The sequence below is a fragment of the Diabrotica virgifera genome, chromosome 2 (assembly GCF_917563875.1).
Source record: "Diabrotica virgifera virgifera chromosome 2, PGI_DIABVI_V3a".
In the NCBI taxonomy this organism is placed as follows: domain Eukaryota; kingdom Metazoa; phylum Arthropoda; class Insecta; order Coleoptera; family Chrysomelidae; genus Diabrotica; species Diabrotica virgifera.
Window position 1 is genome coordinate 159270910 of NC_065444.1, and position 20361 is coordinate 159291270.

The 20361-nt window shown below is 31.5% G+C and overlaps 1 protein-coding gene across 1 annotated transcript in view; it reads left to right on the forward strand.

The window, feature by feature from the left end:
* LOC126879687 (uncharacterized) overlaps positions 1-20361 on the forward strand; it is a 69398-nt gene that overhangs the window by 23272 nt on the left and 25765 nt on the right. Inside the window, exons 2-4 of the mRNA XM_050642872.1 lie at positions 4393-4425; positions 4502-4626; positions 19419-19635. Of these exons, the coding sequence (XP_050498829.1) occupies positions 4393-4425; positions 4502-4626; positions 19419-19635 (375 nt within the window). The remainder of the gene's footprint in view (positions 1-4392; positions 4426-4501; positions 4627-19418; positions 19636-20361) is intronic.

The following is a 20361-nucleotide window of genomic DNA, read 5'->3' on the forward strand; positions in this document are numbered from 1 at the left end:
GGATGGATAGAAAACGATGGCGAGCGAAATGTGGGATGCGGAGGAGACCGTAGGAACCCCACTACTTATATATATAAATAGAAACCAAGTAAGTAGCTTACGCAAGTACGGCAAAATATTTTGTATGACATTAGATTCAAAGCTACGCTGGAAAGCGCATACATATTAAGAAAAAAAGGAAGGATTAGAAATTAATTTCAGAAAGATGTACTGGTTGATGGTAAACTAATCCACTCTGTCTACTTACAACAAATTGTTTGTACAAACTTGCTTATTGATCGTAGTAAAGATCAGATGGCAATCAGCAATAATCATAAGATTCCTCAAACATTTTTTTTCATATTTACAATAATATTTTGGTCTAAATTAAATAGTTCGGAAAATGTTTTACCTAGGTAGTACTTAAACTACTTCAGAAAGAACCTGTTAATCACTCTTTTTTCCATGCTTGCTTTAAAATTTTTGTAAAATCTCCTTTCCAATATTACCTTTAACGTTTGATTACAATGATTCAAATTCATTGGAATCTTGAAAATATCAAGATGTGACTGTGATAAAAAAAAGAACAAATAAAGGCAAACGGAAATTACAAAAATGCCATGAAAAAAATACATCGATTTATTGCGAACCACACTTGTATTACCACGTATTAAAAGATATTACAATTTTTAAAATTTTTATTTGTACCACCCTGTAAATATTTAAAATAAAATAAAACGTGTTCAGGGATTCAATTTTACAACCAAAGTTATTTCTAAATGTACCGTCAATATAAATTTTTTTACCTAAACCCTTATTTAAGGGCCCCCTGTAAAAATATTGGTATTTCCAAACCATGTGATGATTTATTACATGAATATCTAGAGTTTGCACAACCAGAATTTCACGTTATTTAGTGTAACCATCGTCGAATTGTCAGAAAAATGTGCCTAAAATACTGGTTCTGATACCTGAATGTTCAATATATCTGAAGAACATCTGTGACATCTTTGGGAGATTAGATTTTAAACTTAATAGATATTCCAGGAATATACGACTGTTTTGGATTATCTCGACAACGAATATTTTACTGTGACTGTGCAAAATATGAAGAACGAAAGTAAATTGCAAATTACATTGTTGCTTATTTGGAATAATTATTATTAGAGCCATTTACTTTTGTACACACTTCTTATACTAAAATATTCGTGGTCGCGGTAATCCAAAACAGTGTTTGACAGCTCTCGATTTTTCTATTTTTTTAGGATTATTCGATTGATATTTATTTTCGTTTGGGGGGGGGGTCATGACCCCCGTGACCCCCCCCCCTTGTATCCGCCACTGGTATAATGCCATCTAAGCAAAAAAAAATTTATTACCGGAATAATAGCAATTGACATCAATACATGTACCTACAAACTCGTGCAAGAATCTTTAAAATCGAAGTACAAATAATAAAGTTATAGATTGTCAAACTTAATCAAAAATTTTGGGTGGCGGAATTTTGTGCCGGTGAGTGTATATATACATTTAGCCATATCTTGATTTTTTTAAATAAGATTTTTTGCATCTGGTTTTGGTAACACTTCAGAAAAAGTCACGCGTCGCCACTGCAAAATAGGCTGCTTCAAAACTTCAATAGGACTGCAATAAAGACAGCTTCCGAAAAAAACTTTAAAAACAGACAAAAACTTCTGGAGAAACAACTTCCAAAAGATTATGTACTCTAAAAAAATTGTACCTATAGGTAAATTTTCAACTACATATTTTCAAAAACCAACAACTATTAGAATCAAAAGAGCTTGACAAAGAATATTCCCTCGTTGAAATTATTTCTTTTTGTGTGAATTTGATGGCCTTGACTGAGGCAATTAGCCAGCCATTTTGTCATTTAAAAACAAACAAATTTTTTTAATCATTATTATCTAAATAATACACTGTTTTGGTTGTATGTATATATATTTTATTGTATTTATATTTATTGTATTTTTTTGTTTTATTTAATTATAATTTTAATTTCTCTTTTTTATAATTTTGTTTATTATTATTTTTTGTTAATTGTTTTTTACTACGCTAAGACATAAACCCGATTCCACATCTCGGAGGTTTACAGCTTCTTTTTTTTTATTCCTCTTTTTTGCTTTTTTTGGTTTCCCCCTTTTTTTTCAATTATACTATACCTACAATAATTACTTAAATCCACAGGGTTAAAAAAAATAACAATAAAACAAACACGTTTGTTTTGTTGTAACAAAATTAAATGCAGGTTTAATTTTATCGCTACAATTTATATTTCATCAAGGTGTTTTGCTGAGAATGCGAAAAAGAGCTGTTAATCACAAATAAAACAGCCAAAAACCGAATACCTCGGTCACATCATGACGAGCAGTGAAAGATATGGACTGCTACAACTAATCTTGCAAGGAAAAATAAAAGGAAAGCGAGGACCAGGAAGGCGAAGGATTTACTGGCTGAAAAATCTACGTACGAGGTTCAACACAACAACCACAAATCTCTTTAGAGCAGGAGTGTGCAAAGTATAGATTGCCATGATGGTCGCCAATATCCGAAACGGATAGACACTACAAGAAGAAAGAAGAATTTATATTTACAATTTTTGATATGTTCGTAAATTGTGTTTAGTATATTAATATCTTCGGAAAAAATCAAATTGTTCAACTAGACGGGAAGTGGAATTTTTGATATATTAAGATTAGTACAAAATTTGTTTATATTTTTACTGATTGATGGGAACATTCGAGGAGAATATGTAGTAGATAACTTACTTTTCCACAGTCACAGTTAGGTGACTCTGTGAGGCCCAAACTGTACATATGAAGCGGGGTAAGGGCGTGATTGCATCTCAATCAATTTATAACCCTTATTAAATGGCGATTTGATACAGTATGACACCATTTGATACAGTCGAAATTATTAGAACATAATAATGGGTTGGATAAAACAGGATAGTCGGATAAAACGGAATACCTGGCCTAGAGACCCAACTAGTGCTGCTATCAATCCGAAAACGACAGAAACTTGTTCTCATTTTAAAATTCTCAGTTTGTTTTACCTCGATATCACTATTTGATGAGAAGTTGTTATGTTTAGAATTGTTTGGCTCTATTTTTTTGGTACTTTTTTACTTTTAAGTGCGTTGTTTTCTACATTATACCGGCTACATAATAAATACAGATTTAATTCCGGTGACTATTACATTTAATTAAGCACTCATTAACGAATATTCTCGTGTGTAGTCTATCTAATTTTACTTTCACATTTAGGCAGCAGCCATTTTTGTTTTGAAAAATATCTGAGTTGGACAAAACGGGACACTTATAAGTTGTATAAAACGGGATACAGTTTCTTATGTCCCATTTTATCCACCTATTTATTTGTTTGCCTATTAATTTTTTAAATAGCGATATGAAGCATGTTCTCATATCGCAGAAAACCAGAACATATTTTTATATGATTTTTGTTGTGATATACGTACCTAGTCCTAAATAAAGGGTCTTATTTCTAATTTTGCAATAAAACATAAAAAATGCCTACTTTTAAGTTTCTGACTACTGAAGATATTGTTCCTTCAAGAGTAAATTTTGCTGTGCAGTTTTATGTCTACCTACTTAATTGTACTTTTCTACAACCGTGTTAAAAATGCAATTTTTAGCACCCCATACGAGCGTTAAAAATGCTACTTTAACTTTAAGGCACTAGTGCTTTAAAATTTTTATGGCACTGCAGTTCGTATTGACCGTCTAGGCAATTTTGATGTAATGTCAAAAATATATAAAACTGGAATGTCAGTCAAGTTCAAGTAAAAGTTTTTGTAGATATTGTCCTGTAGAAAAATATTGTTTGTAGAAAAAATATTGTATGATATGCGTGTTAAAAAGTACATTTTTAAAGCACTCATGTGAATTGCAGAACTCGCTTCGCTCATTCTGCAAACTTTCACATGCGTACCTTAAACGTGTACTTTTAACACTTATATCATAAATAACTATTTTAGATAATTTTATTCAAAAAATTAAATATTGTGAAACTATCCCGTTTTATCCAACCGTGGTATGCTAAAACGGGATGTGTAGGACTTTAATATCTAAATATTTTTTTTACTATTTTGCAGTCATTAAAATAACTAAAAATATGTTTTTTGTGTGTTTCCATAACTGTTATCCCTATAAAAAAATAATAATATGATAATATCGATCTTTAACCCATTTTCCGCAGTAAAAATTAACAAGAATGGTATCCCGTTTTGTCCAACTCTCCCCTATGTAATACCTACATACACCTCAATATTATATTTTTTATCCTTTGGTTTCTTAATTAACCAAACAATAACACTTTTATTAAGAATACGTACCTAGCTTGTATTATATTTTTGTATAATATTTTTGTTTTTAGGCACTAGTTTAGCAGAACTTGAAAAACGCTCAGGTAAGATAGTTTATAGTTGGAAAAAGTTATAAATTTTAATTTTTACGTTAAAATAATTTATTTCTTGTTTTTTTAGCTTTAAAACGAGTAGTAAGGAGTACGTTTGGACAGCTTAATAATGGCTTTACTGAACAGATGAAAACATTAATAATAGCCAATTGTGTTGAAAATGGATTTGTAGGTATTGAAGACGATTTACGGGTAAGTTAACAACGTAATATTTTATAAAAATTTTTCGTAAAAAGTATAAAATTTTTATTAAAAACCCGTTATGGGTAAATCACAGAACGTTTTAGATTTTTTATAAGATCATCATCAGTGCTAAAAGTACAGTTTAGTTGCAAGCTGAGCCACTACAGAAATACCAGTGTGATAACCCTTTAAATCGTATATAATTATATCTCAATCACATATTTGTTTAAAATTCCATAAGGTGGATGGTATTTATAAAGAATTATGCCCTTCGGCAAAGTATGACAATCCCCATCACATCAGTTTGGAAAACGAGTTAATGTATGAATACGTGACGACAGTTAGGTAGCAACTGAGTAACAACTGAGTCAGTTTCTACCTAACTGTCGTCATGTAAACATACATCAACTCGATTTGCAATCCATGTGATAAGGATTGTCATACTTTGCCGAAGGATATAATTCTTTATAAACACCATCCATCTTATGGAACTTTAAACAAATATGTGATTTAGACATAATTATATACCATTTAAAGGGCTTTCACCCTGGTATTTGTTTGGTGGCTCAGCTTGCAACTAAACTGTACTTTTAGCACTCACGATGTATTTATAAAAAAATCTAAAACGTTCTGTAATTTACCCTTAGTGTTTCTAATAAAAAATTTTTTACCTTCTACGAAGAATTTTTATTAAAAATTTTTTGTGATTGATGGTATACAACCGGCTACAATCTTCCTTTTTTTTTTCTTGGGAATTTTGTAATATTTTATATTAAATATAATGACTTAATAAATTTAATTAGTCCAGAGAAATAAGATTTTTCTCGTGACACATCCCCCTCCAGGCCGAAACCAAATTTTTTGAGTAGTATGGACATCTATATTAATAACCTTTATATTTCCTGCAGCCGACTTTGATGATATACATAGTTATAAATAAATGAAGATCAAAAAACGGTAAATTTTCGCTTTTTCGTCTATAACCAAAAAGTTAAGCATTTAAACAAATTTGAGATTAAGAAACTCATAAATCGTCTAAAAAATTTCAATATGGCGTTAGCAGAATGTATCTATCCTTATTGGTTGCTTATAAAATTGCAAAATAAATCATAAATTTTGAGTTTTTATAAATATTCATAACTTATACAAAAATTAACTTAGAACCTTCTTATTAAACGAATAGCTAGGACTTCTGGTGCTTAAATTATATTTTAAATTTCAAAGCAATTGGTCAAATAGTTAAAAGTTATTTAATTTGTTTATCCCAGATTCATTTTTTTTGCAACACTACAAGTCAGAAAATTATGAGGTTACAGTAAGACTTCTGACAGTTTATGGAAGAAGAACATTTATACTATTGACTTAATTTAAAAAAAATGACAAAAAGTAATTTTCAACAGTGAAAAATTATTTTGCAAAAACAAGTCGATTTTTTGCTTTTTTATAAACAATTAGAATAACTTTTTAGCCGTTACCCGTAGAAAAATTATTTTTTCATATTTGGAAATACTGAATTTTTATACACATTTAGAAAGAAAAACAATTGTCCTAGGATAATTAGGGGCGAAGTTAGCCCCCCTTTTTTTAATTCACATGTTTTTGCAAAATAATTTTGCAGTATTTAGAATTATTTTTGTCATTTTTTTTAATTAAATTAATAGTATACATTTTCTTCTTTCATAAACTATCCAAAGTATTCGTGTTACTTCATCATTTTCTGACTTTTAGCGCTGCAAAAAAAATTAATTTTGGATAAACAAATTAAATACCTTTTAAACTATTTGACCAATTGCTTTGAAATTTAGGGGATGATTTAAGCACCAGAATTCTCAGCATTCCCTGTAATAAGAACGTCCTTAGTTAATTTTTACATAAGTTATGAATGTTTATAAAAACTCAAAATTTATTATTTATTTTGCAATTTTCTAAGCAACCAATAAGGATAGACATATTCAACGAACGCCATATTGAAGTTTTTTATACGATTTATGAGTTTCTTACTCTCAAATTTGTTTGAAATACTTAACTTTTTGGTTATAGCAAAAAAACCGAAAATTTACCGTTTTTTGATCTTAATTTGTTTATAACTATGTATATCATCAAAATCGGCGGCAGGAAACATGTGGGTTATTAATGTAGATGTCCATACTACTCAAAAATTTTGGTTTCGGCCTGGAGGGGGTTGTGTCACCAACAGGATATTTTTCTTCCTTATTTCTCTGAACTAAATGTGAAGATTAACCATAAAACTTTGTAAAAATTATTTAACTATACTTTATTTCACGTTAAGAACGGAACGTTTGACTTATGCAGATCAGTGTTGCCAAAACTCTTAGGCACCTAGACTTTCGATATACGATTCATTCTAATCAGATGCCACGCGTGGCACCGGTGCGATTATACTGCCCACAAGAAATATGTAGCCCTACGCACTGTTCTGTTCTTAACGTGAAACGCTCTGATAATAAATGCTGGAAATGACCACCTCTAGCCAAAATACATGAACGTAGCCACGTGTCATGGATTGCCGTACACATTCAAAGATTTGAGGTGTATTTCTTATGGTGTCACACGCTATTTGAATACGATTCTTCAAATCGTTGATATCAACTATGGGTGTCGTGTAGACTATAATGATTTAAGGTAACCCCAAAAACAGAAATCACAAGGATTTAACTCTGGAGATCGAGGAGGCCAATGTTGGGGCCCTCCTCGGCCAATCCAACGGTTGGGATATGTTTCATCTAAATGTTGCCTAGCAGTCCGACAGAAGTGTACTGGAGCACCATCGTGCATGAACCACATGTTTTGTCTGATATTCAGTGCGATGTCTTCAAATAGTTCAGGGAGATCATTTTGTAGAAAACTGGTGTAAGAAATTCCATTTAATGGCTGAGCCAGAAAATGTGGCCCAATTAAGTTATCCCCTACTATACCAATCCATACGTTCACTAAAAAAACATTTTGAAAATGGTGCCCTATAATCTCATGGGGATTCTCGTCTGCCCATACGTGATTATTGTCAAAATTTATGATAGGTACTCTTGAAAAATGTGCCTCGTCCGTAAACAATACATTATTTAAAAATTGAGGATTTTGTCGCATTTCGTGTGTTAACCATTCACAAAATCTAGTTCGTTGAGGAAAACCTCTAGGTAAAAGAGCTTGAACCCGTTGGATGTGGTAAGGATATAACTGCTGCTCTTTTAAAACTCGCAACACAGATGAATGGCTGATATTTAAGGTGTTGGCAATTATTCTAGTGCTTGTTTCCGGGTGTACATCAATTTCATCTAAAATTGCTTGTTCTACCATTACATTTCTAACTGTCCGGAAACGACCAGTACTGTTTGAATTTCTTTTTAACATTCCAGTTTCGGATAAGCGGTTGTGAATACGTGCAAATACGGAATGATGAGGCGTTATTCGTTGCGGATATTTTTCAGCATAAAGACGTCTAGCTTGTCGACAATTACCATTTGCCATACCATACACAAAATGCATGTCGGCCATTTCAGCGTTTGTATACATGTTATAAAATAAACAATACACAGATAATGCAAAAATAACAACCTACAAACTTACAAGTAAACTTCGATTGGTAACTACCAACAACAGTGTTTGACATCAGTCTACTAAAATTTGAATAAACATTAAGTAAACACGGTGAATGTCGAAGTGACAGCAGCTTACTATTCTAAAACTTTGTAATTAAAAACATTAAGGTAGAGGTGGTCATTTCCAGCATTTATTATGAATCGTATCACATTTTACATCTTTACTGTTTTCCACTCAATTTATTAAAAAAATTATAAATTATGATGTTTATTTTTTTTTCTCTGCAGCTATTGGTTTTGGGAAAAAAATTTAAGAATAAAAAAAAGTTTTAAATAAAACAAGGATTTTAAGTTAAATTTTATTTCATACAACTTCGTCTCGAAAAAAAAGTTTTGATATGAAATAAAGTAAGGGTTGCTACTTTCACCCCCGTATAATGTAACAGGAATATTGAAAAAATACACGTGGTTAGTCCTTTGCGAGTGCACGAAAATTACAGAATTTCAAGTTTCTAGCTTTACTGAAATTAAAAAAAAAAAATAAAAACTCAATTTTAGTTACCACCTTTTATGGGTGATATCACCCTTAAGGGTTGGGCTGAGGAAATTTTGTTATAGGAAGAACCCATATTAATTTCATACGAGCAATCACTTCCTGAAGTTTGTCGCATGAATTTAGAAACACCCTGTATATATATATATATATATATATATATATATATATATATATATATATATATATATATATATATATATATATATATATATATATATATATATATGTTACACTTGAAGTTTCCGCGGGAGCTATATGTGCTTTCTGTTGTTTTCCGGGTTTGACTCCGCGTTGAATAATTTTGGTTTTGAGAAAAACCATTATTTTGACGACGTTTCGGCAAGATCTCACTTGCCATTGTCAAGTCAGGTAGTTCCGCTTCTCGCTGTTGCTTGAAGTAGACTTCATCAAAAATTTAGAAATTCTTTCTAAATTCATATTATTTGACACACCTCGTATAAAATTAACAAACTTAGATAACTGATGGTTGCATCTTGAGGTTTAGACCATGCACAGATTTTTATGAAAAATAACTTTTTTTCCTAAAATTATTAATAAAAGAGTTATTACATGTCTAATAAATAAAAATGATGTTCGGAATCGGTAATTTAGGAAAATTTGAATATGGTTTTTAATGACAGATAACTTTTCATAATAAAATTTTTTGATATTTTGAAATATAAAGGTAGTTTTCTCTTGAGCGAAATTCATATTTTTTGACATACCTCGTATACTGTTGACAAAATTGGATATTTGATGATTGCATCTTAGGTTTTAGACTATGCAGAGCACTTTATAAAGATTGACTTTTTTTCGTAAAATTGATATTAAAAAAGTTTCCCATATTATGGTTCCAAGTTACGCAGACACCCTGTATATACAGGGTGGGGCATTTAGTGTGACAAAGTTCAATTACTCGTTTGTCGTAAGAGATACAAAAAACGGTATTTAGGTAAAAGTCGGGGCACGGATAGTACCAAAAAATATTTTCAGATATACAGGGTCAGCCGTATTGACAGGGTGACACAAACTTATGTTTTTTTAAATGGAACATATAAACATGGAACATATTTTTACATTTTTGGATTCTCCTCGATGTTTTCTTTTTGAAAATATAGGGTTTTGTTATATTATACGAGGTAGATTAAAAGATAATTACGTTTTATTCTTAATTTCATAGCAACATTCACACCCTGTAGAATTGTAGTGATTTGACATCAAAGTTTCTATTTATTCTCAAACGATTTTCATTATAGTCTACTATTGTTAAACATTAATAATACAGCGAAAAGTTTTATATTAATATACAGGGTTGGTCAAAACTCGGAATGAGTATTTTATGAGTTTTCTTAAACGGAACACCCTATATTTTAGTATTCTAATGAAATTATATTTTATGGTACTTTTTTATTTCTTAAGCATTTCCTATACGTAAGTGCTTTAATTTTTGAGTTATTCGTGATTCTTCAATCCAAACATTCATTGCAACAAATATTACGTGAAATTTTATTAGGTGGCTGTGCAAATATTCAGTCAAAAATAATTAAAAAAAAAAAAGTAGATATTACTGTAGACTGATCCTTAATTTATTAATATTGGATGAGATATCCAAATACCTACGTAGGTAAGATTGTTGGTTCGTAAAATATGAATAAAAACATACAAGATTCTACCTAGTTGGCTATGACAATAAATTTGCTAAAACATTTGACATACGGGGAGATTTTCATGATTTTTTTGCAAAAAAAAGAGGGCCAACTTTATTTTGAGCGTAACTCGCTTATTTTTAATGCTAGAAACTTTTATAAACAATTAAAATAAAGCTTTTTATGAACACTTTAAAAAAAATTTGAATATGTTTTTCCCGAAAAGTGATTTGGAATTAGACGAAATAAGAACGTATTTTTTGTGAGCTACAACTTTGTTTTTACTTTATTGATAGACTTTAACGATACACCACTTTTTTCGGCTTTTTATAAGCTACACTTTTGCTAAGGATATTTTTTTTTTGATCAAATATTTACTTGACTAACGTAAAAAACTTTATAGAACAAAGGTTGCTTAAAATCAGTCAGTTTATCCATTTCCGGTCTTATCTTGAACGTATGTTTTTTTACCCCCGAGAAGGGGTGACTGTCACCCAGTAAAAGCTTGTACAGCTTTTAATCTATAACAGAAATAATAATGGAAATAATGTTTTGGCTATCGGCTTTAGGAATTTTAGGAATATCAACTTCTGAAATTCGCACTCACTTCAACACTTTGACCTATAGTCTAGTAAAATAAAATTACACTACATGTAAATCAAAATGTAAATTCGTACACGTTGAAACAAATTTTATGTCAAAGTTTAGGTGGGTACAAAAGATATTATCAAAAAAGTATCCAAATCATACAAGAGGATCATTGTTTAAATAATTAAAAAGGGGTCATTTTTGCAAAAAAATTACTTTTTTAACTACTGAGGTCATTCAATTACTAATGAATGTCTATAATATTTTCTGCAAAGTTGAAGGGTAAATCTGTCACATAAGACTTACTAAATTAAATTGGACCCCCTATTTATTTAAATAATTATACACAAAACTTTAAAAACAAATTTGCAAAAAATATTTTTAGCCTTTTAAATAAGCACTATAAAATATCTTATTTTACAGGACAAGTTGCGCTATGTTATCAGTATTAATAAAAAAAATGGTCCAAAAATATTTAATATTTTTTAAGATATGGAATTTGTTTGTCAAACGTTACTCTATTTTCAATAGCAAAAACGCGGTTGTTGCCAAAGAAATATTCACCTGTATTAAATCTTATTATTTTTATTCTTATGTATATTTTCGATAAATGTATTGATAAATTCAAATTTCAATTAAACTTCCTCCTAAAATGGCATTTGAAAATTATTCAAATTTGTTTATAAATTGTTTTTTTAATAACGTCACGGGTATTAAATATTTGGAAATGCCGTTTCGATAATTGGGTTTCTGGAAATTTTTCACTAATTAACAAACTTTTTTGTCTTTTTTTCCTCTTCTTTTTTTTCTTGTAGTTATATTACTATGGGCCCTTTTAGGGTTAAGTTTCATTAAAAATGTCGAATCTCTAAGTTGTAGATTCTAGACTTAAAAATATTAAGATTGGTCTAAAATCACTTAAATAAAATGTGACTACTTACTGAGTTACAGGGTGTTTTATTTAAAAATTTAAAAATTATTTTTACCAAGTACTTTCAAACTATTTGACCTATCCTTATCATACTTGGCAGAAGTGTGGATACTATACAGTCTACTAAATTGTGATAAATAAAAGTTTCTAGCTACTACCAGAGGCGTACGACATGGGATAGTTAATGGTTGACCCTTCTCAAATTCTACGCCACTGAGGTAATTACTATTTTAGTGAAATATTTCGATTCTCCAATACTTTCTAAGTAAATAATATACTCTTTACTGGTAACGCTGAAGTCATTAGTTTTCGAGATATTGGACGTTAAAAATGAAACGGCATAGTTATTTTGATTCATTCATTCATTCATTTTAAACTTCCAATATCTCTCAAACTGATGGCTTTATCGATACCAATAAAGCTATTTACATACAAAGTATTGGAGAATCGAAAAATTTCGCTAAAATAGTAATTCACTCAGTGGCGTAGAATTTGGGAAGGTTCAATCATTCACTATCCCCTGTCGTACGCCTCTGGAACTAGCTAGAAACGTTTATTAATCACAATTTAGTAGGGTGTCAACTTCTGGATGACGACAATGTCTCACAACTAACAAACATTTATAACTATATATACGAGACTGGCATGATGCCACAGATATGGTTAGAGTCCACATTTATTCCACTCCCAAAAAAGCCTAATACATCATCATGTAAAGACTTTAGACTAATTAGTCTCATGAGCCTCTCTCTCAAGCTACTTCTTAAGATAATTCTTAATAGAATCAAGCAGAAATGTGAAGAGACAATGGGAAACAAACAATTCGGTTTCAGAGAAGGATTGGGAACAAGGGAAGCTTTGTTCTCAATGTTAACATTACTTCAAAGATCATGGGAAGTACAGAAACCAATTTACGTCTGCTTTATAGATTTTGAGAAGGCGTTTGATAGAGTTCAACATGATAGGTTGTTTGAATATCTAGAAATGATTGGAATAGACGATAAAGATCTGAGACTTTTACAACATCTATATTTGAATCAAGAAGCTTCTATTCTGGTAGACGGCAAAGAAACAGACAAAATTTGCATTCAAAGAGGTGTCAGACAGGGTTGTGTGTTATCCCCAACTTTGTTTAACGTATACTCAGAAATAATTTTTAATGAAGCCTTGGAAGGACAATGTGGAGTTCGAATCGGGGGAAAAACTATTAACAACATCAGATATGCAGACGACACCGCGATCATCGCTGAAAATATCGAAGATCTTCAATTCCTTATAGATTGAGTCACTAGAGAATGCTCCAATAATGGACTTAACATAAATGCAACAAAGACAAAGTTACTTGTGGTTAGTAAACAAGACGTCGGCCCTATGCAACTAATTGTCAATGATGAATCAATAACAAAAGTTAACCATTTTAAATACCTAGGATGTTGGATAAACGAGACACTAAATCCGGATGAAGAAATTAAAACTCGTATAGAAATTGCAAGAGGAGCATTTATGAAACTTAGATCTATTCTGAGCAACTCTCAGCTGAACTTACAACTAAGAATCAAGTTCCTAAAATGTTATGTGTATCCTGTATTACTATATGGATGTGAAACCTGCATCATGAAGGTTAACATGATGAACAAATTAGAAGCCTTTGAGATGTGGTCGTATCGTAGAATGCTCAGAATATCTTGGGTTCAACGCATTTCAAACAGAGAAGTCTTAAACAGAGTAGGTCAAGGCGAAGGTGATTTAATGAAGATGATAAAAAAGAGAAAACTTGAATATCTGGGGCATATAATGAGAGGTAGCAGATACAGGATGCTGCAGTTAATACTCAATGGAAAGATCGACGGAAAAAGAGGAATTGGTCGAAAGAAATATTCATGGCTCCGAAACCTTCGTCAATGGACTGGCTTATCAGCAGATCAATTGTTACATGCCGCACAAGATCGAGAACGATATCGGCAAATTGTTATGGAAGCTACCTACGCCTAAAAATTTGGGCACGGTACTTAAAGAAGAAGAAGATAATATCCACACTTTCTGCCAAGTATGATAAGGATACGTCAAATAGTTTTAAAGTACTTGGTAACAATAATTTTTAAATTTTTAAATAAAACACCCTGTAACTCAGTAAGTAGCCAAATTTTGTTTAAGAGATTTTAGTTAAATCTTAATATTTTTAGGTCTAGAATCTACAACTTAGAGATTCGATACTCTTAATAAAATTTAGCCCTAAAAGGGCCCGTAGTAATATCACTACAAGAAAAAAAAAAAAGAAAAAAAAACGAAAAAAAAATTTTGTTAATTAGTAAAAAATTCCCAGGAACCCAATTATCGAAACGTAGTTTCAAAATACTTAATCCCCGCGACGTTATTAAAAAAACAAATTATAAACAAATTTGAATAATTTTCAAATGCCATTTTAGGGGGGAGTTTAATTGAAATTTAAATGTATCAATACATTTATCGAAAATATACATAAAAATAAAAATAATGAGATCTTAAGCAGGTGAATATTTCTTTGGCAACAACAGCGTTTTTGCAACTGAAAATATAGTAACATTTAATAAACAAATTCAATATCTCAAAAAATATTAAATATTTTCCGACCAATTTTTTTTGCTTAATACTGGTAACATAGCGCAACTTAATCCGTAAAACACGATATTTTATAGTGCTTATTTAAAACGCTAAAAATAATTTTTTGTAAATTTGTTTTTAAAGTTTTATATACAATTATTTAAATAAATAGGGGGTCAAATTTAATATAGTAAGTCTTATGTGAAAGATTTACCCCTCAACTTTGCAGAAAAAAATTCCATAGCCCTTCATTAATTAGTGAATTACCTCAGCAGTTAAAAAAGTAATTTTTTTTGAAAAAATTACCCGTTTTTAATTATTTAAACAATGATCCCCTTGCATGATTTGGAAACTTTCTTGAAAATATCTTTTGTACCCACCTAAACTTTGATATAAAATTTGTTTTAACCTGTACGAATTTACATTTTGACTTTTTATTATTTTATTAGGCTACTACTGTTTCAACAGAGAACCTATCATTAGAATTCTTTAGCATTCTGTCAGATTCTTTTACAAGTGAGTGTTTAGCAAGATTCCGAGTCTTCTGAATTCTCTTTTGAAGTTTTGTCAATTACAGTGCCATTTTCTTCGTCTCCCTCATTTTCTTTAATACATACCAATACTGGCATTGCCAATGCCAATACTGGCATTGTCTTCCTCATTGACAGTAATTATCGCACACGCCATATATTCGATTGGGCTGTTAGTGTTACCTGTATCTTCAATATTCGCTAACTGTGAATACACGGTTTTACTGTTGAGTTCCATATCACCACGGTGCTTTGCTCCATCGTCAGCGTCATCAGAATGGTTCTTATCGCTTCTAAATCTTCTTCTGATTTCGGATAAAGTACCAGGAGGTAAGGATGTTTTTAATCCTACTTTAGCCTTATGTTTTAATACACTAACGCCTGGTTGCACCAAAAAATCTTAGGCTTAAGACGAGAATAGGATAAGAATTAATATAATATAATCCGAATAAAATATAATAAGAATATTTTAATATAATAATAGATATAATGGATAATAAGGTAAGAATCGAAAATTATGGTGCAACGTAAGTGATACTTACGATAGCCCTATTTACAAGCTAAGTTTAGCTGAGCTGGAGCTTAAGATCTGTTGGTGCAACCAGGCATAAATTGTTAATCACAGTAGCCGCTTCCAACTACAGATTGACTAACACTGTGGATATGCGCTATGCGCCGTATTTAGCTCTGGTATGTCGCGGTGACTAACCTCCCTACACTCCACAAGCTTCTACGCACTTAACGGTATTGAATTTTATCAAATTTACCGTTCTAATCCGGAATTTATTAATAATTACTGGTCGATGTGATTAATCCTCGCATATTTATTACTTTTACTTAGCTCTATGGTTTGTATTAATAGTAGCCGGCAATTATTAATAATTTCCAATTAATCATACTTGTACAGGGTGTCCGGAAAAGATTGGTCATAAATTATACCACACATTCTGGGGTCAAAAATAGTTCGATTGAACCTAACTTACCTTAGTACAAATGTGCTCATAAAAATAGTTACAGCCCTTTGAAGTTACAAAATGAAAATCTATTTTTTTTCAATATATCGAAAACTATTAGAGATTTTTTATTGAAAATTGACATGTGTCATTCTTATGGCAGGAACATCTTAAAACAAAATTATAGTGAAATTTGTCCACCCCATAAAAACTTTATGGGGATTTTGTTCCCTTAAACCCCCCAAACTTTTTTGTACGTTCCAATTAATTCATTATTGTGGTACCATTAGTTAAACACAACGTTTTTAAAACTTTTTTGCCTCCTAGTATTTTTCGATAAGCCATTTTTTATCGAGATGCGGCTTCTTTTTCAATATATTTACGTAAAAATTTTATGGGGGTTTTGTTCCTTTAAACCCCCCAAATGTTTGTGTACGTTCCAATTAAACTATTATTGTGGTACCATTAGTTAAACACAGTGTTTTTAAAACTTTTGCCTCCTAGTCTTTTCTTCATAAGTCACCTTTTATCGAGATGTAGCTTCTTTTTCAAAATATACCTAAAAATGTAAATTACAAATAAATTTTCAGGTTATTAACAGGTCTCTATAATCCTACTTAACCATATACAAATATGTGGTGGATTCGACAAATATTCAAAATATCTTGATAAGCACTGGCTTATCGAAAAAGTACTAAGAGGCAAAAAAGTTTTAAAAACATTGTGGTTAACTAAGGGTGCCACAATAATAATTTAATTTTAACGTACACAAAAGTTTGGGGGGGTTTAAGGGAACAAAACCCCCATAAAATTTTTATGGGGTGCACAAATTTCACTTTAATTTTTTTTTAAGATGTTGCTGCCATAAAAATGCCACATGTCCATTTTTAAGAAATAATCTCTGAGAGTTTTCGATATATGAAAAAAAATCCATTTTCATTTTGTAATTTCAAAGGGCTGTAACTTTTTTTGTGTGCACTATTGTATATAGGTAAGTGAGGTTCAATCAATCTATTTTTGACCCCATAATCTGTCGTATAATTTATGACCAATCTTTTCGGGACACCCTGTATAATGTTAGACCCAAATCTGATACCTCTTTATTTGATGGCTTCTAGACAATATATATATAGTTAAGCAGGTAGATACTTACTAGTTAGATCATTTATTATTTTCCTTTATAAGTATGCTATACTCTTGTTCCTGCTAAAACTATAGAAAAAAAACTTCGTCTATTTACTATGTTTCACTTAAACCAATGAATCAGCTGAAGTCGTAAAATAGAAAATATAGCTATTGCGTAGACTCTTGTCAATATGAATAATATATCAAAAAAACAATACACGTCTTAGTTCATTACTTTTGCGCTATTCATTCATCATCATCATCATTCACTTTGCCATATCCCTATGCAGGATCGGCTTCCCTAATTGCATTTATCCACACAATTTTATCTTGAGTCATATCAATGTTAATACCCTTTACCAACATGTCCTGCCTTATCGTCTCCCGCAGGTCTTCTTTGGTCTCCTACTCTCCTACTCTCCTACTCCTTCCAGGAATCTGCACTTCAGCTATGCTTCGTATTGGGTGTTTAACATCTCGACGTTGAACATGACCGAACCATCTTAACCTATGCTCTCTCATTTTGGCATCAATCGGTGCCACACCTAGACTTCCCCTAATATACTTATTTCTCATTTTATCCTTTTTTGTCACTCCATTCATCCATCTAAGCATTCTCATTTCCGCCACATGCATTTGTTGTTCCTCTTTCTTTTTCACTGCCCAACATTCAGTTCCGTACATCATAGCCGGTCTTGTGGCTGTTTTTTAGAAATTTTCTTACAGCTTCATTGGAATTTTTCTGTCACACAACACACCACTCGCTTCCTTGCCCTTCATCCATCTAGGCCTACTAATTCTACTGCATGCATCTCCATCTATTTCTCCTACCGATCCTAAGTACTTAAAACTATTGCTTTTCACAATCATTTCACCATCCAAAGATACCATTTTATTTGTAGTAACTCCATCTTTAAATGAACATTCCAAATACTTTCTTTTTGTCCTACTAATTTTAAATCTTTTTCTTCCAGAGCTTTTCTCCACTGTTCCAGTTTTTGTTCTAAGTCTCTTTCACTATTTCCTATTAACACTACATCATCAGCATACATTAAGCACCACGGAATGTTACCCTGTAGTTTCGCTGTTATCTTCTCGAAAACTAATGAGAATAAATAAGGACTAAGCACCGAGTCTTGGTGCAATTCTACTTTCACATGGAATTTATCAGTCTCTCCCACACCTGTCCTAACACTAGTCGTTACTCCCTCATACCTATCTCTCCCAATCTTTACATATTCACCAGGGACTCCTTTTTTATTAAGTTCCCACCACAGAATCTCTAGAGAAACTCTATCATATTCTTTCTCAAGATCAATGAATACCATATGAGCGTTTGTTTATTTACTTCTGTATTTTTCCATTAGTTGCCTTAACATTAAAATTGCATCTGTTGTTGATCTGCCCTGCATAAAGCCAAATTGATAATTGATTATCGGATATTTCAGTTTCTTCACGTATCCGTCTATCAATTATTACTCTCTCCATATTTTCATGGTGTGGCTAAGTAGTTTTGCACCTTTTGCACTATTCATTTTTGCTTTATACAGTGCGCTGGAATAAGTGTTACCTCCCCCTCCCCCTATTAACTTAGTTATTTTTAGCAGATAAGCAAAACTCAATGTTTCGAACTCTACGCAATCCCTCTTCAGGAACCGGCATACCTTTGATTTTTTTTTAAATGGAAAAGTAGGCGCAAAATTTCGGTCAAATTCTTTTTAAATGCATTCATTTTCTTCAGAAAATGAATGCATGAATCCTGAGAAAATGAAGAAGATTCCAGAATGAAAGATTACGTTACTACCGAAAGTCCCTTAGAATAAACAAAAAGTTTCTTTTGAATGATATGTTTGAAATTAAAAATCACACTCAATTGTCTCTTTTTTCACCCCTTTAACTTATTAAAATAAACATTATATAAGTTCTCAGGAACTTTCCACCTTCGGTAATACTGTAATATTTCATTCTGCGTATAAATTTTTCAAAAATACGTACCTATTAGTTTTCTCAGGATTCGAAAAAAATTAATGCATTTAAAAAGAATTCGACCGAAATTTTGCGCCTACGCTCTTAAAAAACAATAAAGTATTATACATTTTTGTAATCAGTATTTCAATAGCTATGAGGTGTCGCATGATGTACTTTGCTATGTAAAAAAATCAAAGTTATGCCTGTCATCGGAAGAGGGATTGCAAAAGTTCAAAACTTTGATGCTTTAATAAACTATGATCGTTTTAAAAATCGACATGTTCGAGCGTTTTGCTTATGTGCTAAAAATAAACAAGTTAATAGGAGGGTAACACTTATTCCAGTGTACTGTATAAGTATTTTTTAGCAAACATTTGCAGACTTCGATGTATGTTCTGCAAAGATGAAATTGTACGTGGATACTAAGGAGAACTATCTAAAAAATATTGAAGAGTGCAGCGTCGAACCAACTAAGAAAATCAAAAGTTGTCTGACAAAGAAACAAAGCTATTTTCCCGACTATCTTTTAAATATGGTAAGAAAACAGGTTGAGCTGGGTTATGATGATCGTGACATAATAATAAGTAAGTAACTGTTTTATATAATACACTATACGCTATGAATTTTCTGTCTAAATATGTCCACAATTTCTTTATCAGAATCTATCTCTATCTATGAGCGAGGTTCCTACAGCCTCTGCCGCTTCTCGCATGTCGACTTCCATCGTTTTCTGTCAATCCATTCGTCTTCTTTGATGGCTCTATCTTTCATGATGTGCCGTACATTTTCTTCCCAGGCAACTGAAGGTCTTCCCCTTCTTCTTCTTTGGTGTGGTATGTAATTTAAAGCTTTCTTTGGTCATCTATCTTCATTCATTCGTTTCACGTGATCATACCACACTAGTTGTCTAGTTTCAATTCTATCTACACTGGAATATACAGTATGTGTCCTCCTTCTAATATCTTCCTCACAGTAGAGAGCTTAGAACGTTTACCGCATTTTTGCCCTGCTGCGTTCTCTTTTCGATGTCTCTTTTGGTAGTGCCTTCTTTAGATATTATAGATCTGAGATATTTATATTCATTACATGTTTTTGTGGTTCTAATTTCTAACTCTGGATCTTCTTCATCATCCCCTATTTCAAGATACTCTGTCTTTGACATATTCATATTGAGGCCTCATTTTTCATATTCTTTCTTTAGTTTTCTAAACATGTAGTCTATGTCTTCCTCATCATTCGTTACGACTACCTGATCATCTGTAAAAAACAAAGTTGTTAGACATTTACCACTGCCTATATCTATTCCCATT